The sequence below is a fragment of the Quercus lobata genome, chromosome 9 (genome assembly GCF_001633185.2).
Source record: "Quercus lobata isolate SW786 chromosome 9, ValleyOak3.0 Primary Assembly, whole genome shotgun sequence".
In the NCBI taxonomy this organism is placed as follows: Eukaryota; Viridiplantae; Streptophyta; class Magnoliopsida; order Fagales; family Fagaceae; genus Quercus; species Quercus lobata.
In genome coordinates, this window is record NC_044912.1 from 35398918 (window position 1) to 35423863 (window position 24946).

The 24946-nt window shown below is 33.2% G+C and overlaps 2 protein-coding genes across 4 annotated transcripts; one reads left to right on the forward strand and one right to left on the reverse strand.

Annotated features, from left to right (window-relative positions):
- The first annotated feature begins 5712 nt into the window (after positions 1 to 5712).
- On the forward strand, positions 5713 to 15003 carry LOC115960085 (glutamic acid-rich protein). 2 transcript variants are annotated; one of them, XM_031078783.1, is made up of 10 exons: positions 5713 to 5939; positions 6145 to 6203; positions 8099 to 8204; positions 10082 to 10365; positions 10565 to 10670; positions 10759 to 11136; positions 11221 to 11297; positions 11375 to 11499; positions 13403 to 13864; positions 14665 to 15003. In XM_031078783.1, the coding sequence occupies exons 4-10, from the start codon at positions 10130 to 10132 to the stop codon at positions 14682 to 14684; spliced, it is 1404 nt and encodes a 467-aa protein (XP_030934643.1). In that variant the 5' UTR covers positions 5713 to 5939; positions 6145 to 6203; positions 8099 to 8204; positions 10082 to 10129; the 3' UTR covers positions 14685 to 15003. The 2 variants fall into 2 exon arrangements, with proteins under 2 accessions (XP_030934643.1, XP_030934642.1); XM_031078782.1 differs by lacking the exon at positions 6145 to 6203.
- A 1734-nt stretch (positions 15004 to 16737) lies between these two features.
- LOC115960247 (gamma-glutamylcyclotransferase 2-3) lies at positions 16738 to 22332 on the reverse strand. 2 transcript variants are annotated; one of them, XM_031079044.1, is made up of 8 exons: positions 21932 to 22332; positions 21769 to 21809; positions 20328 to 20381; positions 18450 to 18506; positions 18327 to 18367; positions 18160 to 18231; positions 17361 to 17440; positions 16738 to 17264 (listed from the first exon to the last, which is right to left on the reverse strand). In XM_031079044.1, the coding sequence occupies exons 1-8, from the start codon at positions 22032 to 22034 to the stop codon at positions 17185 to 17187; spliced, it is 528 nt and encodes a 175-aa protein (XP_030934904.1). In that variant the 5' UTR covers positions 22035 to 22332; the 3' UTR covers positions 16738 to 17184. The 2 variants fall into 2 exon arrangements, with proteins under 2 accessions (XP_030934904.1, XP_030934903.1); XM_031079043.1 differs by having other exon boundaries at positions 21769 to 21845; positions 21932 to 22326.
- Positions 22333 to 24946: the final 2614 nt, after the last annotated feature.

Below are 24946 nucleotides of genomic sequence, written 5' to 3' on the forward strand. Positions count from 1 at the left end.
AAAAGGCACAGAGAAAGAAAAGTAGATGGAAAAAGTAAATGAAGAGATTTGTAAAGACTTACGTAAAAAAAGGGAATTGATCACCTTGGACTAGCTCTTGGTATTTATGAGGGCACAGGTAGTTCGGGTAAGTCTGTAGGTTCAGTGTATGAGTGCTAAAGTGAGATGAATGATTGATTTGAGTAATATTTATATCAAAATGGGAGTTACAAGCGGGAAAATTCCCGCCTGGGTTCTAGCAAATTCCTTAGTCGTTGGATCTGCATCACGCCGTAGATCGGGGGGGATATGGAGCCGTAAAAATTTAATGAAGGTACATCTCGTATGCCAAAGCGTTAGGAGCGTGTCTTGGGCAGTCAAAAAGACATCTGCGCATTTAAAGGTGATGTGTGATGAGCACGAAGTAACTATAATGACATTGATATCCTCCTTTCTTTTCGAGGAGCCAAAAAGAAGAAATTTGAGGGGCTATTGTAGGGGTGATAGGCCCAAGAATGCATATCTGTATATATATTGGGCCAGGGGCCCAATCCGAGGACATTAAGTAGTCCAAGGACATGTAAACACCTTCCTAAGAATTCGTGTTGTTAAGTAAAGAGGAGAGGTCTGATCATAACCATCCGAGAAGGTTGTCCAAGGAGGAATACTTCCTTAGCTAAGCAAAGCCGAGGTCAAAAGGTGTGGTCTGACACCAGGAGCAACATTTCAGATGATTCCAATGATAAGGATAAGTATTAAGGAATAGGATAGAGGGAGGCCATGAAACATCTTAAGGGAAAGATGCTACCACTGCATTAAATGCTCTGCAGTTAACTTTCTGGCTGTATTAATGTGGAGACGACCCCTGAACAGTGCTGTCTTGGCTACCCCAACTTATAGAGGGCCCGAGAGGGTGTTTGATGGGACAAGTGCTCAAGTAGTGACTTGGATGATCAACAAGTGGAGGGCCAAGATCGTCTAGAGAGAACTATATAATGTAAGAGACCCTCCATGGAGAAGGGATCGAGAAATTAAGAGAGAAATACTGTAACAATCAAGAATTGAAACTTGTAATCAAACTTGAGAAAAATATATAAGAATTGATCTCCTCAGACTATGCCGAAGACGATTTTCTTTAGATTAAACCAGTCTATCTTCTTTTTATTATCATCAAAATCTACTTTACTTGTTGTCTGATTTATTAAACCCCAGTTTTCTAACCCACTCACTACAAATTCATTATATTGGGCTTTTTGGACCTAAACTCATTTATCCTTTGGGCTAGAGACTCAAATTTGGTTCTTACACCCTCTACCAAGTCTTCCAACTACCAACAAGAGAGAATTGTGGAAATCATTCAAATGCATTTGGTTTTTGTGTAAATCTCTCAGTTTTTCAAACTCTAAGAATAAAAAAAAAAAAAAACTCTCTTTATCAACCAAAAAAAAAATTATCCAAAAAGAAACTGTAGAAAAAATCATATCATATTATATATCATATAAAAGTTGGGCTTAGACGTAGTGGTTGCGCCACGTGGCTTTACCAAATTGCAGAAATTTTATTAAATTTTTAGATTTTTAAAGAATTAAAAAGGAATAGTATACTACCAGGACTCTAATTCATTCTTATCATTAAATAAAATTAGATTAACATTATTTTTTTATTTGTTAGGATATATTTCTTAAATTAAGGGATAATATTTAACATACAAAAATTTAATTTAGATAATATTTATCATCTAAATTTTCAAAATTTTAATATTATTAAATTAATATTATTTTATTAGAATATCAAGCTACAAAACTTGATTATTAAGGGATAAGCACAATCCAAATTCTTCATGAGGTGATTAATATAAATTTATCCCAAGAAACAGTATATATTTCAAATAATTTGATAATCTTTGTCTATTCCAAAAAATAGTATATATCTCCATTAATTTGATAATTTCTACGTTGATGACATTTAATATATATATATATATATATATTTATATATATAAATTCCTTATAGTTATCAACCACGTTCTCTTTTTTTTTTTTTTCATTCTATTCATATGACATTTTTTTTAATTCCAATTTTTATGGGATAAAAACAAACACATTGATTAGATATCTTTAATTTCAATAAGATTTAAATGAATTATATTTCAAATGGAACTCTACCAATATATAACCCTATGAGGGCGTTTGGATTGCCCGTTTTCCTGCGTCCACGTTCGGTGCTGCGTTTTCTTTGTTTTTTTTTTTTTCTTCTGCCCGCATAAGTTGACTTTGGTGGACAAAAATTACTGTTTTGCACTGTAGCAGTACTGTTCATGTACTGTAGCAACACTGTTCACGCATTAAAAAATATTAAAAATGGGTCCCACGGTACTTTTCACACATTTAAAAATTATTTTGCTACAGTGTTTTCAGTTTTCAGTTTTCAGTTTCAGCAACAATAAGCTCAATCCAAACGGACCCTATATATCCTTTTTGGAGTGAAGTTTATTTCAATATGTGAATGCCTAAATCCCATGACAATGTAGATATGCATTCTTTCTTCTTTTATTATTATTATTTTCATTTTTTTATTATTTTCTTTAGTGTTATTATTGTTTTTTTTTGTCTTCATGTGATTTTAATTAATGAATTCAAAACATTTGAAAACATTGTGAAGTTTCTAAAGGCTCCTTCTTTGTTTTTGTATTTTGTTTTTATTAAATTGATTAGGTTTTGTATATTGGTTGTCTTTTGTTTAAACTAATTTTCTTAGCTTTGATCTAATGTATATGCTTAGGGTTAGGGTCTTAGAATTAATGATTAAATATGGTTATAATTAATAGATTAATTTTAACAATTTTCTTATTTGATTTTTATGTTACATCAAATTATCAAGATGTTCTACACGTGTATTATTGAATTATCAACTTTAATTTTAATTTATAATATTATCAAGATTATATTAATTTTAGATTTATCAATTATTTAGTACATTTTTTTTTAAATAATTATCAATTTAAAATTCAATTCGGAATTATCAATTTAATTTAGTTTTAGGAAGAAATCTTACCCCTTATTTTAGTGAGATAATTATTTACACTTGATAATTTTTTCTTTTATTTTTATTGAATCTATTAAAATATATAATTATTTATACATTTTATAAGCTTTTTCATAAAACCGTGCAAAGCACTGGCCTATAACTAGTAGTATATGTAAAACCAATTGCACAAATTCAAAACTTCATACTTCCCTAATGATTGCTTTTGTTAAAATCTTTTTTTTTTTAAATATTTTTTATCTAACAATTGCTTTATAAATCAGGTAAACTATGCAAGTTTAAAATTCCCTCTACCCCTATCTAATAAATTTAAAATTCCCATTGAAAAAATTTTTTTTTTTAAATCTTTCATCCTTCACCTCATTCAATGGCCACTACAACAGATCATATTTTTGTTTCAAATATTAATTTTATGGTTTAATACATGAGTTTTTGTTGGGCATACACGTAGCACCCAATAGTTTTATATTTTTAATTTTTTTTTCTTTCGTACTCATATTCACACTACCAAAAAAAAAAACCAGTTTATATTGGCACTTCAAAAACGCCACTATAGATCATTTGAGTGATCAGGACAATGAGCATGCCATTGTTTTGGGTGGTGATGATGATTGTTTTGCAGTTCATTTCTCATGACTTCCTTATTGGAATTTGAAATGTTAGATTTTTTTTCCCCTAAAAAACAAAGTGAATAAATCCATTACATTAACAGCTTTAAGTTTAGTTTCACTTTGTTTCTTTTTTGGATTAATAATCTTAAGAAAGTCTTATATTAAGACAAATTTCTTTTAAAAAAAACTAAAAAAAAAATTATAAAGATGAATTGTTTTCTATTTTATTTTGTACATTTTTCTATGTATTCCAAGCAATTGGAATATTAAGCTACTATTATTAAGCTCAGAGCTTGTCTATTATTTTGGGAAAAAGTTAATAATTTGCATCTATTATAATTTGAGATTATTAAAATTTTCAATTACAAAATACTTAGAGGTGTGATGAAAAAATTATTTCACCCACAAACCCATAATACTTATCACACCTCTGGGTATTTTGTAATTAGAAAATGTAGTAATTCCAAATTATAATTGATGCAAATTATTAACTTTTTTCCAAAATAATAGAAGAGTCTATGAGCACGCGTGTGAGCGTGTGCTCAGAGGCTTGTTATTTGATAAAATAAATTAAAAATGACATGACATATATCTTTAATCATTGAAAATTAAACCTTGGTTTGATTTGAAATGGAATTGGTTTGATTTGAAATGGAAAGGACAGCCAAATTGGATATGATCACGAGTAAAAATTTGAAATAACTTGATTCAGTCATAACAGTTTGTCTTCAGTGGGCTCATTAATAAACTTTAAAATTTATCATAAATTCAGAGGTATTAAGTTTTATTTATACTAACCATCGCGTACCCTTAATGTGGTGGTCACTCCACAAGTATAAGTGCTTATGGAGTGTGGGAGCAAGGGTCAGGGTTCAAGTTTTTAGAAAAGTTTCACACATATATACACTTAGATTAGGCTAGAGTAGAAATTCTATCTTGTATCAAAATTTTTTATTTATACTAAAATGGGATTAATGTGGTTGATACTAAAATGCAAATTGCATAATTTAAGTTTAATTGAAATTTATTTAAGTTTTTAAATTTTATTTTCGTTAATTGAATCATTTAAATTTTAAATTTATTAGTTAAATTATTTTGTCCAATTTTCATTTAAAAAAATATTTTCATATGAAAAACATTTATAATTAATAAAAAAATTTTATAATTTTTTTATGTGAGCATTTTCTATTTTTTTTTTTTATCTATACTATTATTTAAGGCACTTTCTCTGTTTGAGATCCTCAATTTAGATGCCCAAAATACCTTAAAATTCTTCTATTTCTAAGACTTTAATCATAGGATTAGACATGTAAAATTAGTAATTTAAAAACTCCTAAATTTTAGTTAAATAATTTTTTTTTCTCCCACTTCTACATTTCTCTCTCATATTAGTTGTCAACTACTAATACAACTTTAATTTTTTTTTTCCCCACAAACATACCATTTTTTTAATCATTAAATTGTTTGTTCCCCCCACCTCCACATTTCTCTCTCACATTAATAGACAAGTACTAATACAACTTATTCTTAAAATAAAATAAAAACTATTATGATTAAAATGTGTAAACTCAAAAAATAAAAAGCCAATATATAGGAGTATTAGATTAGATATCTTTTCTAGTTATTATTTATTTGCATACTTAATGACAATTTAAAAAGATTTAAATTGAATAAATTTGAAACTTTAGAGGGGAAGAGTAGGGTTAGAGGGCTAAAATAAATTTTAATCAAACTTAAAGAGTACAATTTCCATTTTAGCTTAGAAATAATGAAATATTATGATCATAATATTTTTGCAATAAATTATAAGTGTGATGAGCAAAAAAATAATTTAAGTAATAGGTTGAAATTAAAATCAATAACAACTTAATACTTATAATTTGTTGTATAAGAGCGTATAAAAATATTGTAGATGCTGCATTTCTTAAAAAAAAAGAAAGAAAAAGAAAAAAAAAGAAGGGAAAATAAACACGGCCCAGTTTAGTTGTTAAAAAAGAGAGATGAAGCGGGCCAGGCCCAGAAAGATGAAAAGCACAGGTAATTTGCTGTATGAGCGAGCGTAATAAACAATACACATCCCTTCTCTCCCAAACTCAAAACTCCCAACCAAGGGAAGGGTTTAAGAGAAAAATAAATTTAAAAAAAAGAAAAAGGAGGAGAGAGAAGCTGCATGGTTCGTCAACTCAGTGAAGAGACGGAAATGGCGGAAGATAGCGACGCTCATGACCAACTGCCGCTCGATATCGAGTCTCAGATTACAACCGCTATGCAATCACGCGTCTCTCACTTCAAACAACAATCCGAGTTTGTCTTACTTCTCTCTCTCTCTCTCTCTCTCTCTCTTTGTGCCCTAATTTCTTGTTAGCGCAGAAATTTATGCGCAAAATGGTGTAGTTTCTTCTCTTTAGTGACCGAGAAACAGTGTTTTTCGTTATAATTATTTGTACAAGCTTAATAATAGTTGTGGTAGTTTATGCATTGATTTAATTTCAGGTTTTGTGTGTTATAGGCTTTTTAGTTCAGGTGGTCATGGAGGCTTATTCTGGGTGCTGCACAATTAACTCATATGTATGTTGATATGAAAACTATAAGCATTTTTTCGTTGCTACCCAAGATTTTGTAATAGTTGTGTGGGTTCTGGTTAGCTCAACTGCTGAAATCTCTTGTGGTTGAATATGAGATTTGGGGTCCGATAATAAAGAGCAATTATCAAGGAGTGGACGTTGTAGGTTGAAGCTATCTTTTAAAAAAAAAAAAAAAAATTGTGTAGTAGTTCAATTTCTTTTCCTTTTATTTTTTGGTGAGTAGGATTTTCTTAATAAAGCCCTTAAAAGGGACACAACCCAAGTGCACATGAGATTGACCAAGAAATCACAATAGTTGAATTTTGTATCAGAGTGTATGTCTCCATTGGTGTGTTATTTGGAGGCGACAGCTTAGTCAGTAGCACCGCTATTTCTTGTGCTAGTTTAGGGAAATCTATTGATTTGTGTTTGCTGTGGGTTTTAGGATGGGAATGTTATGGTCTTGGAGTTTGTTATGGTGAGGGAAATGATTTTGGATTCGTAGATTAAATTAGGCTTAGGGAGATAGGGTTTGAAAGGTGAAAAGGGGTGATTTAGGGAGATGGGGTTTGCATAACCTAGTGATGGCCAAGAGCTTTGTAGCTCAACCGGCACCTCCTAGTGTTTTCAATGAAGACATTCATGGGTTCAAATCTCCCCTCCCCTATTGTAACTATCGAATTATATAAAAAAATAGGTGAAATAGATAATGATAGGTTGTAGGAATTTATTGGCAGCAACAGTGTTTGGTATTTTAAGGCTGGTTTGATAGGCTATTTGGTGGCTGAAGACTTGGGGGTTTTAGAGTTTCAAGTGTATAATGAAAAGAGTTTGCTTTGGGATTGTGAAGAATTAAAGAGAGAATTTTGTTGCTGTTCTGGAACTGTAGGGAGAGGAACATGAACAGTAACAGTGCATTTATTTGGTGGCAAGAGAGATTTGGCCATTTGTGTTTACCCTGTTGGTATATCTTGAGTGGTGCAGAATAATGTGATCTAGGAGTTATAGGTATTCCTGGAGTATAGCTGACATGGTACTCCGCACCAATAAAAACAAACCACCTAATACAAAAACATGAGATAAGCTCAAAAAGTCATGTGAAAAAGTAAAAATTTGTATTAGGTGGCTTGCTTTTATTGGTGTGGAGTACCACGTCAGCTGAATTATGGGAATCCCTAATAAAGTGATCTAGTCGCTTGCATGTTGGCACCGGAAGTGTGGTTGCGAACTATAAAAATTTGGAATGTTGTTCTCTTGTGTGTGTGGAGTGGACATTCTAGAGAGAAAACTAGTAGGATGTTTGATGGTGTTGTACTTGCTCAGCATGTTATTAAGTCTTTCTTTTTTTCCTGAGACAATTGTAATTGCATGACTACTTTAGGCAGTGTCACTGTGTCAGTTTCACATTTTGTTTTTTTTGTAATTTTAAATCTTCTAAATTTTAAAGTGTAATCTTTTAGGAGTTGCTTTGATACCCACTCTGTGTATTTGACCTTTCTCCTTTATTTAATAAAATATGAAAATTATGCCTTGTCGGACATCAAGAATTACTGATTGAGTTATTGGTGATATTATAAATGCAATTACTGATTGATATTGCACATCCTGTTAATTCTTCTTTCATTTGTTGCATACAATTGGGGGTTCAAGTGATAGCCTAGTTGTAATGGCATCTTTTGTGGTGTCCCATTTTTGTTGTTCAAACCCTACCTCCCTCCTCCCCCACTATCTACCTATCAAAAAAAAAAAAAAAAAAATTGGTACTTATATAAAATAATTGTTGCACACAATTGGAACCAATTTATTTGTTTTAACTTGTTTCATTAGTACACTAGTAAGAATAGTGGGCCTTGATCCTGCTAGGGGTCATTCAAAGTTGGATTATTCTCTTAAATGCAGTTCTTTGACATTTGAGGGGGTACGAAGATTGTTGGAGAAGGACTTGGGCTTGGAGACATATGATTTGGATGTGCATAAGAGATTTATCAAGCAATGTTTGGTGAAGGTATCTATTTAAATTTTGGAACTCTTCATCCGCTTATAATCTATGTTATAGTTGGCATAGAACATTCCATAATCAACATGTTTTTCTTTTGAATTTGTATTATGTTCTCATGTAGGGTAATACTTTTCATAGTATCTTATTTCATGCCATTTTTATAAATCAACATAGCTATTAGGTGCTATGAGGTTCACCTCAAGAACATTGGTTTAAAAACTGTTTTTCTCACTTGTGAAAAAAAATTGTTTTTCTCACTTTTAAGGTAAGCAGACTCCCAAAATTGTATTAGTCTAAACTCTGTTTACATGTCCACCTTTTGCAGAACAGAATGGATGTAAGTTTTTGCAGAACAGAATAGTGGAGGCAAAAAATGAAGAGAACATACTCTTTAAGATGTCCCTTTTTCTCTTTGCCTGATATGATTCCCATTTAGACATTTAATTTCACACCCTACTAAACAAGAAAAGAACTTATATGTTTTGACATTCAATTGAAAAATGAATGCGACTTTCATAATTTCTAGGATCCATAAATTCCAGAATGGAAGAAGAAGCAAACTCTCTCAGCCCTTGACCTTCACTCAAGCCTTCTTATTTGTATCACTTATGGATAGCTAGGAGATCAATCTTTGAGGTATCTGTGCACGATAATCCTCTTAAAGCTTGATTGTAATTTTTGAGACATTTATTGAAACCTCTAAATGACTGATAAAAATTATTATGTAATTTGAGAAATATTTGTAAGATAAAGTTGTTGAGACTTCCCATTGAGTTAATATATCTGTAAATCAATCAGTAGAAATAGGGGATTGTTATTATTTGATTTGTAAGTTGCACACTCACTCAATGCATCTTGACTGCAAAAATTTACCCTACAACTCAATCTTATTATCATCATCATGTATGGTTCTGTAATAGCTTTATTAATATTTATTATTGTGGTATGTTTTTGTATGGCTAAGAAGGTTAAATTTAAGGTTTATGGTGAACACTTACAGCATTTTATCTTCTTATAAAAGCATACATTGCAAAGAACTTTCTATGATTACCATTATAATTGCCTTTGGTTTTGAGTTTTTTTCTTCTTCTGAACTTGAGGGTTGAGGCGTTGCTTGATTTAGCACCCTCAAGGAGGTCTTCATCTTGTTTCTCAGTAACAAACTCAGTGTTTATATAAATTGAATACTGCACTTCCTACTGCTTTGTAGTGTCAGCTTGATCTACTGGTATAAAGGATAAAATCTGATGTAGCAGAAAGGCCCTATCTTTACAGCTGATAGAAACAGTAATAGGATTAAGTGGGAAGATTTTACAATAAAGCAACAGAATTATTAAACGTAGCAAAAATATTGGAGTTGGGAGTTTAATGTTTGAGTGTGCGGGTTCAAGAGACCACTTAGGATTCCTAATGGATTTCTGAGATAATTTTGTATAAGATATCATACAAGACTCTTAAAAGTCTATTTATACTTGACCTTTAGCAGCTGTACAATTAGCCCTTGATTATGCATACATCTCTAATCCTTCCCCTTCAAGAACATTGGAAGTCAATTGCTGGTCCCACAACCATGTAAATAATTAAGAAATCAGCTTTTTTCCATAAAATGGAACATAACAAAAAAAGCAATATGCAACATAAGTAAAGGCTAGTCAGCTATAGTCAGATTCTGATGGACCAGTGGGCCTGTTGGGTTTTACTTTTAGATTGCTTCTTGGATAATCTTGTGTGATAATTGCATATTTTCCTTCACTATGTGATAGTTTCAATGCATCAAATTTTAGATGCTTTCAGACAGATTTGTATGAATTCTGATTGTTGTTAATGTCTAAACAAGTTATCTTGTCTATGATTTGATAAATGTTTTCTTTTCTAAATGCTAGTGCTTAGATGGTGCTGATGATGATAATGACTCAAAGACTTCTGGGGAGATGGGGGAAAAAGGTGTTACTAGAGGAGCACCGGTGTTACTAAAGAAAGATGTGAAGGACTCTGAAGATGAGGAGAAAATGGGAGACTCGCCAGTTATGGGCCTTCTGACAGAACATAAAACAGCCAAATCTGAAAGTGAGAAAACTAATGACAGCAAAAATAAAGAAGTTCTAAGCAAGATTATGATAAAGAAAGCTATTAGAAAAAGAGCTGCTTATGTCAAAGCTAATTCTGAGTATGTTTCCTCATTCTGCAAATTTTTGGTCTATCACATTAATGTACTTTGATATTTGTCACATCCTAAGTTGATTTTCTTTTCCCCTTATGATATGGCTTTGTGTTCATTTATTTATTTATTAATTATTTTTTTTCCTTTTATTTTCGTAAGTTTCAGGTGAGTAGAAGTACTCATCACTCTTCACTTTCATTTTCAGGAAAATTACAATGGCTGGACTTCGTCGACTTTTGGAGGAAGATCTTAAACTTGTGAAATATACGCTTGACACCTATAAGGAGTTTATAAGTCAGCAATTAGATGAGGTGAGTAAAATTTGTTATAGCGTTGTTAATTTCTTGGAAGTACCTCATACAGTCTAACCTTGTTCTCACTGTCTTTGTTTTTTATCAGGCATTAGAATCTCATGAAGTTTCTGGAAAAAAACCAGCAACTAATGTCATGAAAAATGTTAAGAAAAATTCCTATAGTAAAGCATCCAAAAGGGTCAGCAGCAAAGAGAATTCTGATTCCTCAGATAGCGAGGGTGATGAGGAAGAAGAGGAAGAGGAAGAGGAAGAAGTGAAACCTAGAAAGAAAAATGTTCCAAAAGGAAAGACGGAAAACTCTGATGCTAAAAAACGGAAAAGACCTGCAAAGGAGAGCAACATATCTAGCAAGAAGCAGAGGAAGGGTGTGAAAACAATATCAGAGGAAAATAGTGATGCAGAAGATGGTGGAGATGCCTCTGAAGATGGCCACTCTGAACCATCTGTTGAGAAACCTGTGAAGGTTATCTTTTTGTATTTTTCTGCTTCTAATGATCAAATAATACATCCATTGTTGAGTAACTTTTTTTTTTTTTGGGAAATGCAGAAGAAAGAAGTTTCAACCCCCGCATATGGGAAACGTGTGGAGCATTTGAAATCAGTTATCAAATCTTGTGGAATGAGGTTTTTCTTATTTGACTCACTTGTTATGAGACTGGATCTTTGTCAAGGTTGGTGTTTTAACATCATCTCTTTTGCAGCGTTCCACCATCAATTTACAAGAAAGTAAAGCAGGTGCCTGAGAATGAACGTGAGGCCCAACTGATAAAGGAGTTAGAGCAAATACTATCTAGAGAAGGATTATCTGCAAATCCTTCAGAAAAAGGTATGAATTGTAATTTAGCTCATGTTTGGTGGTGATCCCTTGATCTTCAACTGTGAATAACTTATATGCTTATTGAGTTGATGTGGTATACTTCTGAAAGATGTTTTAGAAACCTAGTGAAAGAAGGAAGAAGATGTTCTTGAAGGTTATAGATTTGTCTATGGATAGTCAACAAACTAAATTGAAGTAGGCCACATTTACCATTCTATTTCTTCTTAATCCATAAACCGAGTCGTCTATGGATATTCAACAAACTAAATTGAAGTCGGTCACATTGCCATTTTATGATTTCAAAAGCATACCCTTTATCATCTCTTTACTTAACATGTCAGTTTTTAGTACTTCTACCAATTTGATTTTAGGCCTCCTTCCTCTTTTGTTCCCTTGACCTGAATCAAATCACTCCTCACTGGTATATTTATCTCTCTCCTTTGCACATGACCAAACCATATAAAGCTACTTTGTTTCATCTTTCCATCAACAGGAGCCACCCCTATTGATGGCTAAATCCATTAAACCTAGTCTCAAAAAAAAAAAAAAAAAAAAAAAAAAAAAAAAAGTTCAGACTTTTCAAGGTGATTAATACATTATTCTCTGTAGTTCAGCACCACTACAAAAGCTTTTTGAACCCTTTAGAGGTCCTTAAATTACTTGAAATTTTACAAGCACACTCAGAATGCATGCGTCCTGGTTCTCGTTAAATATTCAATACCAGCTCATTTTCATACAACAACAACAACAACAACAACAATAATAATAAGCCTAAATCCCAATATATATTTTTTTTGATAAGTAACAAAACTTTATTAACAAAAACTTCCAAGTATAAAGGATGTATACAAAAGAAACAATATAAACAGCCTCTCAAATTACAGTTCTTGAGAAATTCTAACAAGGAAAAAAAATCAAACAATTGTAGAGCTATAGTCCAATCCGTTTAGCCTTAATCCCAAATTTTGGGGTCGGCTATGAATCTTGTTTTTATAGATTTTTCTAAATTTCTGCTAGGTGCCAGACTATATCCCTGATGGATTTAATGTACCAAACAATAATAAATTATGCAATGTGTGGTGATCCCTTTGTTGTGAACTTGATTAAACTAAAGCCACATTAACTAGCTTTCATTTAAGCCATCTGATGCTTCTAGAGTCACTCTATGTCATTTATCATAGATTTTTAACTACTACTGGTACAGAAAATACCCGATAGACCGCACTGCACCTAATTTTATAAATTAAGAAAATATGGGGAACCTCTATTATTTCAACATGGGATTTAATACCACAAACTGGACATTAGTTATTAAAAACTCACCCAATCAATTTATACTTGTACTTACATCATTCAATCCAACAACAGAACAATAAACTAACAAACAATCCAAGAATATTGATTTTAAAAAAGCAACACCTTCACAGTTTACTAAAATCTAAGATTCCAAATGATGGCACAAAAAGTAATTTTGTTTGCTGTGATTATTACAGAAAAAGTAATTCCAAATAATTTCTACTTCAAATACCATTGGAAAGTATTCTATTGTGGGGATAATTCTTCCTTGAATTTGGTTGAGTCCACCCTTTTAGGTAAGGTCTAAAGGTGTCGTAGGACAAAGTTTAGCTTCAAACCAGTTTGGAGCTATCTCATTCAACACACTATGTGGTGATTTATAATACTATCTATGTGTATTATTTAAATAAGTCACATGACTCATTAAAGAAGTCGTGGCAAACTATGCATGGATGGTCTTTTCAATCTCCACATAATGGTTGGAGGAAGATAGCTCCAACGTTTGGAGCTAAACTTTTTCCAGTGTTGCATGGGAGTGTAAGGAATCACGCACCAAAATATGCCATACTGCATCCGGTTGGATACAAGGATTGATGATATGGCTTCTTATGCTCAGAAATCAAAGAAGTGAGAAAGAGCAAGGAAAGAGCAAAAGAACTTGAGGGCATTGACATGAGTAATATTGTACAAAGTTCACGTAGAAGATCCACAACTAGTTTTATACCTCCTCCAAGGATAGCTCCTCCAAAGATAGCTTCTCCAAAGATAGCTCCTCGAAAGCCCAAAATACTAGTTGAAAGTGATGGTGATGACGTGAAAGATGCTGACGAAGAGAAGGTAGAAGATACTGACAAAGAGAATGTAGAAGATGCTGACAAAGAGAAGGTAGTAGAAGACGCTGACAAAGAAAAGAAAGTAGAAGATGCTGACAAAGAGAAGGTAGTAGAAGATGCTGACAAAGAGAAGGTAGAAGACGACAAGGAAGAAGAAGAGCAGGAAGAAGAAGAGGAAGAAGAAGAAGAAGAAGAAGATGATGACGACGACGACGATGACAGTGAGAGTGAAGAGTTTAATGAAGGTAAGTTATTAAGCTCCCTTTTTCTTGATGTTTGGTTACATCAGATGCAACGAAATATAAATGGCCCGAAGGGTTATGGTAATGTGGGTTCTGTGATTGACATTGCTTCTGCTAAAATTCTAGTCAGTTTGTTATTTATGGTTGCATACAAAGCGGTATAACTTGCAGCATCTGATAAGAACTAATTGTATCTGTGACAAACCCATTTGATTATATAACAAATGTTTTTTTATAAGTATTATATATTACTATACTGAATTTGTTGTTTTTGGTCCTCAAAGAAAAGTTGTGTTGGCAAATTTTTCCATGACCTTTACCATTGGTTTATATTTTATTTTATTTAGTAATTCATTAAAATGCACAATAAAGGGGTGCCACCCTAGTACGCTACCATTGATAAATGATTAAAAATCTGTGCCCTAAGTCAGCTAATGGGTTGAGGTGCTGTAGAGGAAAATTAAGCAAGAAAAAAAAAAAAAGATGAAGAAGAAAAAAGGAGATTTGATATGTATGGTGTGGATTTGGTAATCAGTGAAATACAGGATGCTTTCTTTGTTCTCTTCTTGTTCTTACCCTGAGAAAAGCTACTGAATGCAGTATGAGATTTATTTATTTTTGGTTCTGAATGTGAGATGACATCATATTGCTGCATTTGAAAAACTTCGTTTACTACAATATCTAAGCATGTGTGGAAGTACTCAATGCTATGTCACATGTTTAATAGTTTCTGTAGTTGTTAAGTTGCACTGTTTTAAGCTGCTATTCCAATTCACTAACTTAATCTATACCCTTATGTGCAGATGATGATGACAGTGATTAAGTTTTTAATGAGCGAACTTGCAAGATTCCTGACAGCCGACGGCTGAACAATTAGATTATCAACAGTGTAATTTACTCTTCTTTTTTTTCCCTATAATTTCATTTGGGTGTGGCAATGTTAGTCTTTAATGTAGAATTTGCATTCAGCTTTGCCAAGTAGGATTCTATTACAGCTGTGTCAGTGACTCATAAGGGGGTATCCTTGGCCTGAGAAAGTAGTGTAGTTATCTTAGTAGTTATCTATCCTAAGTTTTGTATGTTGATGTATGTTATATTTAGAATAATATGTGGCAAAAGCATGTGGTGAGCCTTTTTTTTTTTTTTTTTTCCTTATCGCCCAGAAAACTCACTCCATATCATTTGTTGATACTGATTGGGTGAACGCTATGCCATTTTGAGTCAATTGTAGGATTTGGACAACCCGACGTGAGATTTGTGCTGTTGGTTCTATGTTAATTTAATTTCTGCAAAACCGGTTTAAGGACTGGATTTTATATAAGGCATTTGGAGGAGGAAGAACCTATCCTTTAGGTCAAGACTTAAAAGGTTCCTGAATGAGTTGGATGTGGCTAGGAAAAAGTAGTTCAACATTGACGGCCTTTTGTGAGTTCCACCTATGATAATTTGGTGAGTGACTTATATTTTTGGTTGAGGCAAGTTTGGTTTTGGCCCCTCAAATTTAAAATATTTAGTTTTAATTCTTCAAATATTTATAGAGGAAACTGTAGTTTTGTTTTTGTATTTTTACTTTTGTCTAATTTTCTGCTTATGTGAAGATTGACACGCTAAGGTGACATATTTTATCTAATGTGCTCCTTTTCTTTTAAGGTGCTAAGCATGTGAAAAAAAATGTGCGCATAGATTTGTGGTTTTCTTTTGATTTTCCTCTCAACCAATCCCCTTTCTCAATCATTTTATCTCTCCTCCCTCAGTTGAGCTCTGCCAATCTTCCTTATTTTTTTTTTTGGTCATGAACTTGTTAGATTTGTGTGATGTATATTCATGTTTTAAGTGACTATCTAGAAACTTATAAAAAAAAAGTGACTATCTAGAAACTTTTGAACTGTTGGATTTGAAGTCTGTTTTTCTGTTTGATTTGTATTATGAAGTTTCTGTTGAAGTTGCTTTATGCGTAAGATTTAAGTAGGTCTTGGCTGCCAGTCAGGTAGTTGATGGGTTGTGGATATTGTTATGGCCTGGCTGTGTTGTGGTCTTGTTGACTAGTGATTTGGGTTGGCTCTTTGATGGTTGATAGTGATGGATGATTTGGGTGTGGCTGGCTATTGGTCGTCTCTTGGCTATGCATACCTGGCAATGTGTGATTTGGGTTTTGGCTTGGCCTGTGGTCAGTGATAGGTGATTTTGGTTGGTTGGTTCCCGACAACGGCATGTTGAAATAACTGAATAAGTAAGTTGTTACTACTTTTTAAATATTTCAAGGACTAAAACCGAACTTGTTAAATTAGACGGTCTAAAATAGAAATAATTTCTTATTTCTGGAATCAGAAGTATATTAACCTAATTATTTTAAGGAGAATTACCCTAGATCGGCAACATCTGGTTACTTGTGCAGAAGAGGTCTGACCTCCAAGTAGTATATTTGTTTAACAGCTGATCTTGTTATTTGGGCATGTTGTGCACTGAACTACTGATCGGTGATGCCAAGGGACAAGCTGTATCAGCTTAAAAAGAATTGCATGATCAGATCCCCAAATTCAGATCGGCATGATTTACTTATGGTATTGAGGAATTAATAATAATAATAAAACTTTATTAATGCCAATTTATTAAAAAAAAAAAAAAACAGCATAATTTACTTTTGCTTTAGTGATTTTGTAGTGTTACAATCGGGGATTTTCTGGTCAAATTGAAAAAGCTTGCTGCTTCATTTAAATATATGAATTGGTTTAAAAATACGAACTTAATCGAATCCAACTTTTTGAACCATTGGCTCCAATTTCCTGCAAATAACATATGGTTGGATAAAGTAAATCCAAACCTATGGTGCTCTAGGCATGCTTGAATTTTAGAGAAGAAGCTGAGTAAGATGCATATTCTCAGCATGTGAAATCATCAACAATACTGAATTTAGCAATGCAAATTCAGCAAAGATTGGACTTCAATACAAACATATTCTGTGAAACATTACAGTCAAGTATAAGATCGAATCTTACAACAATTGGCTACAAGGGAATGTAGAAGCGCCAGGGTATGCATGACCATTACATGAGGAACCTTGGTTTTGGTGGAAGTTCATGCTCATGCTACAGTGGAGTCTCAAGAGGTTAACACTTGGCATAACTCTTGAAATTGGCATAGAAACCCAATATTAACAAGGGTTTACAATGAGAATGATGGTTTCACAATACAGTTGCCTTTAAACTAAATGTAAGAAGTGATTCTCAACTCATCAAAAAAAAAAAAAAAATGTTTAGTATCTTCAGCAGATAATCCTGAAGATTGCTCCAATTCATAAAACCTTTTTGCCAATTATCATGACATCATGAAGCAGTCAGTTCCCCCTGGGAAAGGATACCCCTCACTTCATTTGCAAGATCCATTACATGTTCGTCTTTACATCCTGTGGCAAAAATTTTGAGAAAGAGAAACTGTTCCTAGTTCAAGAGAGAAAAACTAATACAATCAAAAATTTTAAAGCGTATTAAAAGAACCTTACCAATTTGCAGAAGCGCCTTTTCAAGTTGAAAAAGGTATTCTCTGTTGGGTCCCGACGGGCCTTCAGCATGAACGATTTGTCTGCAAAATGAGAATTAGGAATCATTGGACTAGTAGAATAACTGGGCATGCAGAACATCTTTAGGAGATATTTGGTTCGCTTTGATGTTACATTACGCCGTAATATTACGTTATTGTAATCTTACATTAATGTAATCTCAATACAAGAATACAACATTACATTGTTTAGGAAGATAATGAGATTAAGACGATGTGATATATTTTGTAATTTTAAATTATGGTAATGTTAGAAAAAATAAAATAAACAAAAAACCTTAATGTCCCGTCATTGTAATGTGCATCACATCAAGGGCACATCACAACGAACCAAACGCTCCCTTAGTGAAGGGACCTCAGAAAAATAGGAAGGGGGATAATGGACGTACTGTCAATGAAAAAGCATCACAAACATGAGTAGGGCAATCAATATCAATATGGCCAAAAAGTCCTCTTGTATGGTTAATGAGAAAGCATCACAAATATGATTACGGCAATCAATAAAGTCATCTTCAACAATACACAGATCATCCGGACTTCTAACAATGCAGTATGAAATAATGAAATTAAAGGATGAAAAATAAATCACTGCTTAATTTTCTAAATTGTCAGTTAGACAAAGAAAATAGGGTGCTTCATACATAAAATTTAGATAGGCCACAGTACTTGGATTCAAGATGTTGGTGCAAAGTTTTCTTTTACAGAAAATGCAGAACTAAATTGTATAGACAAAACATGCATACTTGGCAATATCTTCAAGAGAAGCAGGTCCCAAGTAATTCCTGTTAAGCTTCTTGTCTGGAGATGCAATGTACCTAGAACATGGAAGTTTCAATTTTGAACTGGTTGGCTTATTGCAATCCAACAAGTATAAAGATGTATGAAGTTCTTGGTGGTTTTCAACACTTACACCATTATTCCAGAAACAGCTGGACTCGTAGCAGTAGGTTCCTAGAACGTTTCAATAGATTAATTAATATAATGAATAAGTTCATTACAATTCTGACACCAGATACTAGAATTTAGAACTTACAGTGAAGAAATCAAGATAAGCCTTCTGGTCATACTGTTTCTCCCTCACTTCAAGATACTGTGTCATAACATCAAAAGAATTCCATTAAAAAGTATTAATTGTGGGCTGCAGACGAAATTTGGACTGAAAACTGAGTTTGCAAAACTTGTAAGCATATCTTCCCAAGCCTACCAATTGATTAGCAACATGACAAATCAGAAGGTCCTATTGATAAGTAGTTGAAACATCTTCAATTCTCTTGGGTGATGAAGTGTTTTGTGAGCTACAAAATAAATATAATTTTTTCACAGAGCATGTGTCAATCACAAAAAATTGTGATTCATTCAAATGCCTTATTGACAGCAATCAAATATGGTGCAGCACAATACCAGCATGCTGTCAGAAATAAGTAGGATTTTGCAAGAAGCCTTACCCTAAATGTGTAAAACATGGACCGGTATAGTGAGGGGCTTGTAATTACTAATTACAGTGAGGAGAGCTAATACAGCATGTTACAAAGGTGGTCTAAAGAGGTAAAATACCAAGGGGGTTGATGACAATAAACCAGGAAATAGTTATATGAAAATAAAAGGGATGGTGCCTATTAGATGTATGAAGTTGTAAATATTGAGATAGTATGAGAATGTTCGTAATTTATAACTTATGTATGCATTTTTGCATCGAAGATGATGTGCCTATATCATTCAGCAGATAATGCTTGAAAAGGCAATAACAGTATTAAATAATAGCTTTTATGGGAATGGTCAAATTGCTCAGTATCTCCAACTGTATATAAATATAGGAGCTGACCTAAATGGACTTGTACAACTATCCTGTGATGGATATGATTGAGTGCAAGCAGAACTGAATGGTAGGTTGGATTGCATGCAACCCTTGACTCTGCAAGGGCATTACCTCATAATATTAATGTGTTAGAGAGAGATGAGTTCACTCTGCAAGAGGGGAGGGGTGGAGATAGATGGCAAACTTAAGAAGTCAGCTACAGATTTCCACAACAGCCCCTTGGGGCCCATGTGCTAGAGGAAAAAGGTAAATGGAGTAGAATGTTCCATATGGGGCTACTATCATAATAGCATACTATGCCCAACCCTCTAATTAGGAGCGGAAACGAATAACTGTATGTGTGTGAAAATGACCTGATTTCTAGATCAAGTGCTCAAAGTAATAAGCAGGTTCTCAGTCAACTAAAGAAACTCAGAACTCTCATTTCAAGGAGCTAATACAACTACATGCCAATGGCTTACAGATCATTTTTTTTTTGCTCATATAAACAGGCATGGAGAAATATATACAAACTTAGTCATAGTTACAGCTCAAAAACTCTTATGACCAGTCTAACTTCAGTTAATCGTATATTCATATTGACCTTCTTTTCTTCTAAACTTTCCATCAACATAGTATGCAGTGCATGGAGTGGAACGTGGATATTCTCCATGGGTCCTGAGAGTAAGGACCTGGGTGCTATCACAATGCGGAGTGCCACATGGTTGTAGCTGAGAAAGACGAAGAGGAGAGCAAGAGGGGTGGGGGGGGGGGGTGTTGGATTTCCCATATGAAGCAAGTAATCTACCAAATCAATAATAGTAATGAAGATGGAAGAGTAAGCCTTTACTAAATCTCCCAAAAATATTTTTAACCAATTAACCAAATTGCACAATTACAATGAAAATAAGAAATGCTAGAAAATAACATTAAGAATCAGAAGAGTAATCTGGATATGAAGCAGCAACTGTGTATTATATTTAATTAAGCATTTGAAAGAGAAAGCCAGGTAATGGTCACTAATAGAACAAACAAATAGAATGAAGAAATTTTTTAAAGATTTATTAGTAGCACGAACAATATGAAACTTTGAATAGTTTACTTCAAGAAACATACCGTTAGTGCAACTTCTTGATCTTCCTTCTTAGAGACCTTGTAGGCAGCTCCCCACTATGACCTCGCAAAATCATGAATTTATCTACTTCACATATTTGTCTTGTTTGATAACTTGAAATTCATTATAAAGAACTTACATTTTATTGAAATCAAGAAAAAACCTATGATATTGCATGTAAGAATAAATTTTAAGTGGACATTGGTTGCTCCTTTATCAAAGAAACTCCAAATAATAAAAATATTAAGTAGTTCCCTATTTTTTGTCTCCCCCATCTGCCAAAATAATAATTTTATTTTCACTAGGATATAAGTAACTCACTAAGTTGAACAATAGGGCAACTTCTATATTCTCTTTACCATTGATGAACAGCTGGAAGTTGTTTTGTTTCTTTGACAACAGACAGCTTATTCCTAGTTGGGTGCCTACCTTTCAGAAGCAAAAATGTAGAATTATGATCTTTGTGAATGTTGTTAAATTGTTTTCACTCATTCAACTGAGATAACCTATTCTTTGTTAACATGAAAAAAAGTTTGCATACAAATTAAACAGTAATATATAAACTTATTAAGATGTAAAAAATCTTTCTTTGATAAACAACTGACTGGAAACAAAAAATAAATAAAAAAAGAAGACCAAAACCATTTTTTTATTTTATATTAGAGTTACGCACACACCTAGTGGGTGGTCTTGAATCCACGACCTCACCTTCCACCTTGCTCTTTCAAGGAGAGGAGGAGTCACTTGAGCTAGACCAAACGTGATGTTACTAATTCTCACCTCCCAACACCCAAAGCACCTACAACAATTTAAAAAGTTTTGCTTCGTCCATGTCACAGTTCCCAAATCCACGACCTCACCTTCCACCTCGCTCTTTCAAGGGGAGGAGGAGTCACTTGAGCTAGACCAAATGTGATGTTACTAACTCTCACCTCCCTACACCCAAAGCACCTACAGCAATTTAACAAGTTTTGCTTCGTCCATGTCGCAGCTCCCAAAATCCCCACTCATGCAACAGTTTACCTAGACAATCCAGGACAGGAGACACAACCTCCCTTCTTAACACAACTTACATCTAAATCCAATTACACGATACTTATAAGGTTATTCACAAAATTTGGGGCAAAGAACTTGACCATGATACAACTCTAATTTCCACCATCTTATATCATTCATTTGTTCGACTAAATGTCTGCATTGCCCAAATAAATCATTGAAATATGAATTACAATCCATCAATTAAAGACAATAAATAATGGGTTCCTTTTTCCATTACTCATACATACATATTCTACAATGCAATTGCAGGATACTGGATACCCCAAAAATATATAGCTTTCACTTTAAGGTTGAAATAAATAATAACTGCATAATTGAAAAATGACTAAAATTGTTCAAGTAATAGACCCACTTGGAAATGATAATTGAAAAATGTGGACTTACACAAACTTCCCCTTCAGCAGGCTCCAATGTCACAGTTCTTCCTGGATAATCGAGTGTCCCTCTGTGGTCAGTACTACCTAAATAATAATAACCCACAAAACCAAATATTAACAAAAAGGAAGAATTTACATATACATGGGAGAGAGAAAGTGAAAGAAGGGACCTTGATAAAAGACACGGCGGTAGTCTTTGATGAAACCAACGAGGCGCTGGTCGTAGTTAAAGCCAGCTTTCCATATAAGAGAACCATAACCAAACACCCACATCTCTCAAAGTCTCACTTAATTCCTTTGCTTTCCAAAAGTCCTTCAAAGTTATAATACAAACTCTTTGTCTCTCTGCTTGCTTTCTCTCTCTCCCAAAAATAATGGACAATGAAAGGAGAGAGAGAGAGAGAGAGAGATGATAGTTCGTTTTGAGTTTGGTAGCGCAAAGGTACAGACTTTTTTTTACAGAGGACAAGAGAAGAGAAGTCAGAAGAGGAGTTTGTGTTTGCTACCAATGCAGACAACAGAGGACAAGAGAAGATGTTTTTAAGAAATACAGTTAGGCCTGTGGGCTTTGTTGGGCTTCCAATAGGAACTAGCCATGACTCCATAAAAGAATGGTATGGTTAATATCATTGTTTGGATATGATGTATAAAGTAAAAGATAAGGACCCACCCGATACTTGTTTTTTGATAAACACCTTGTGAGGCTCATCATTTGTGAATCCCTATTCCCTGGTGGTCTTTCACTGTCTAAATACATGTAACACTGTGCATCTCCATTAAGAAAATAAAAGTTAAAATCTTATTTTAGTTCTTAAGTTTTACCAAAAGTTTATTTTCATTTCTAAATTTTAAAAAGTTTATTTATTTTTTTTTTTTTTATCTTTAAACTATTGAAAAGTTTATTTTTTGTCCTTAAATTATAGAAACTATCCTTTTTTTTTTTTTTTTTTTTTTTGTGTAGATACATTTGAAACTATCCTTAAACTTTACAAAAAATTTGTTTTTATTTTATTTTATTCCTAAACTGTTGGAAAAGGATTCTTTTTCATCCAAAATTTTGTCTCTAAAGTCCAAACTATTAAAAAAAACACTCTTTATAAAGTTTAAGGATGAAAAAGGTACTTTTTAAGTTTAGAAACCAAAAATTGTTTTTTACCCTAAAATAAAAATTTAAGAACAAATTTCAAAATTTTTTGTTTTTGCAAAGGCATGGAAATTGGGCCATGTTTTCCATCTTAATGAGGCCAGAGCCCAGATTAGTGCTTAATTTTGACGAAGTGGAGAAGGTACTAGATTTCCCATGTCCCTCTTTGTTTATTTAGCCAGAATGTAACTCCCTATTTTCTTGGGTTGTCATTCTTTGGAGTGATACAAGAACTTGGGTAGGCGCTTGATCTTGTCAGTGTAGACTTAACATTTCAGTGTGGGAGGAAAGTGACGATGTAGAGGGAGGTGGGCAAAGGCTAGGGAGAGAGTGCCAAAGGTGGTTAAGGGGCATTCTTTCAAATTTATTAGGCCTTTAAGAGGATTTTGAAAATAGTGTTGACAGGGGCGGAATTTGCACATGAAATTTAAAATTTCTTGTCATAATAAATCCAAATGAGTTACGTTTCATGAAAGAATTTTAAATTCTATGATATACCTAAACTCTGCCAATGAATTTTTCACCCAAAGGCATGATAAAATTAGATGTTTTTAGTATCTCTAGTCACCTTAATAGTTAATACTCAAATTCCGGGGGAAAAAGAAAAAGTTTAGAATCACAAAATTTTTTACAATTTCTTGCCACAACTGTAATGTGATAGTGTGATTAGTGAAAAAAATGATGGGTTCATGTATAAATGATGATTATCCATTCATATTCTGCTACATCAAAGCTGTGACAAAAAAGTTGTGGACATAGGAAGAAAAAGATGTGCATAAATAAGGAGTTTTCATTTAAAGGCTAAATTCAACTCAAATAACTCGAAGGTCTAAAATGTGTTAACTCCTTAAAAAACCTATAACTTAAACTAACTTTAATTATGGTAACAAACTAAACTATCTTCAACTTTAGTCCAAAAAAAAAAAAAAAAAAAAAAAGATGTAGGCTTAGGGTTGAAGAAGGGAGAAAAAGAGGCACCCAAAGCAAAACAACCAAATCCTCCTCCCTTTGGATCTAAAGGGGTAGAGGCAGGGACAGATCCAAGGGGGGCCCAAGGGAGCCCGGGCTCTCCTGGCCCAAAGGAAAAATTTTTTTTGGCCCCCTGTCCAAAGAAAAAAAGAGAAATTTTTTTATTAGTTATATATATATATATATATTATTTATTTCTAGAGTTACATTTCCCTCTTCCAAAAACTTAGTGTCTCTCCCTTTTAATTAGTTTAGCCTAACTAGTAACTATCAAATTGAAAAACTTAATTAAAAAAAAACTTTAAAATAAAAAAATAAAAAATCCTAGTTAACTCAATATCTAGCATCAGGTGTTCTAAATGATAAATATTTAATAACTAGAACACCAAATAACAAAAACATTACAGTACGAGACATTTCAAATGTTATATTAAAGTAGCAAAAGTAAGTTTTGGTTTGTAAAAATAATTTTTTTTGCAACAATTGATGCTCTTAAAAAACAATATTATTTTGTATTATTTTGTCTTTGTTGATAGATGATGACATCTTAATATATTAAGAAACAATAATTTGTGTATTTATCATAGTTGATATTTTGTTGGCACTATATGGATACTTATTTAGGTTTTTTTTTCTTATGCTTCGGTCCTTTTTAACTTGAAATCCTAGGTCCGTCTTTGGGTGAAGGTGTTGAAGAGAAAGGAGTTGTAGTTGGGAGAGTTTGGCAGTGACGGCAATCATCGCAGTTTTGGAAGATGAGCTTCTGATGTTGGGTATGGTAGTCCTGTGGACGTTGCGGTTGGTGGTCCTTGTTGGTGATGGTATGACAATAACAAGTAACTCTCTTTTTTCATGGTGCTGTATGTGTCATTGCAATCTTGGGAGTATTGTTTTACTCTTGTACCAGTAGCTTTCACCAATTAAATAACATGCTAGAGTGAAGTGACACATTGTATGAAAATTCTCCAGTTATGAGATTGATATACGATCATTTTTTCAATTTGATATAGACCATGAAACTCGTGAAAGGTCAAATTCTAGATAAAGCTAAATATACCGCACATCCATTTTG

Bases quoted from the DNA above. Each gene is read 5' to 3' on its own strand.
- LOC115960085 (XM_031078782.1), top strand. From the start codon at position 5,806: ATGGTTCGTCAACTCAGTGAAGAGACGGAAATGGCGGAAGATAGCGAC. The intron at 10,671-10,758 runs GTGAGTAAAATT...GTTTTTTATCAG, and splicing joins TAAGTCAGCAATTAGATGAG to GCATTAGAATCTCATGAAGT. The intron at 11,500-13,402 runs GTATGAATTGTA...TCTTATGCTCAG, and splicing joins TGCAAATCCTTCAGAAAAAG to AAATCAAAGAAGTGAGAAAG.
- LOC115960247 (XM_031079043.1), bottom strand. From the start codon at position 22,034: ATGTGGGTGTTTGGTTATGGTTCTCTTATATGGAAAGCTGGCTTTAAC. The intron at 18,368-18,449 runs GTAAGTTCTAAA...GAAACGTTCTAG, and splicing joins CTTATCTTGATTTCTTCACT to GAACCTACTGCTACGAGTCC. The intron at 17,265-17,360 runs GTAAGGTTCTTT...TTTTTGCCACAG, and splicing joins AAAGGCGCTTCTGCAAATTG to GATGTAAAGACGAACATGTA.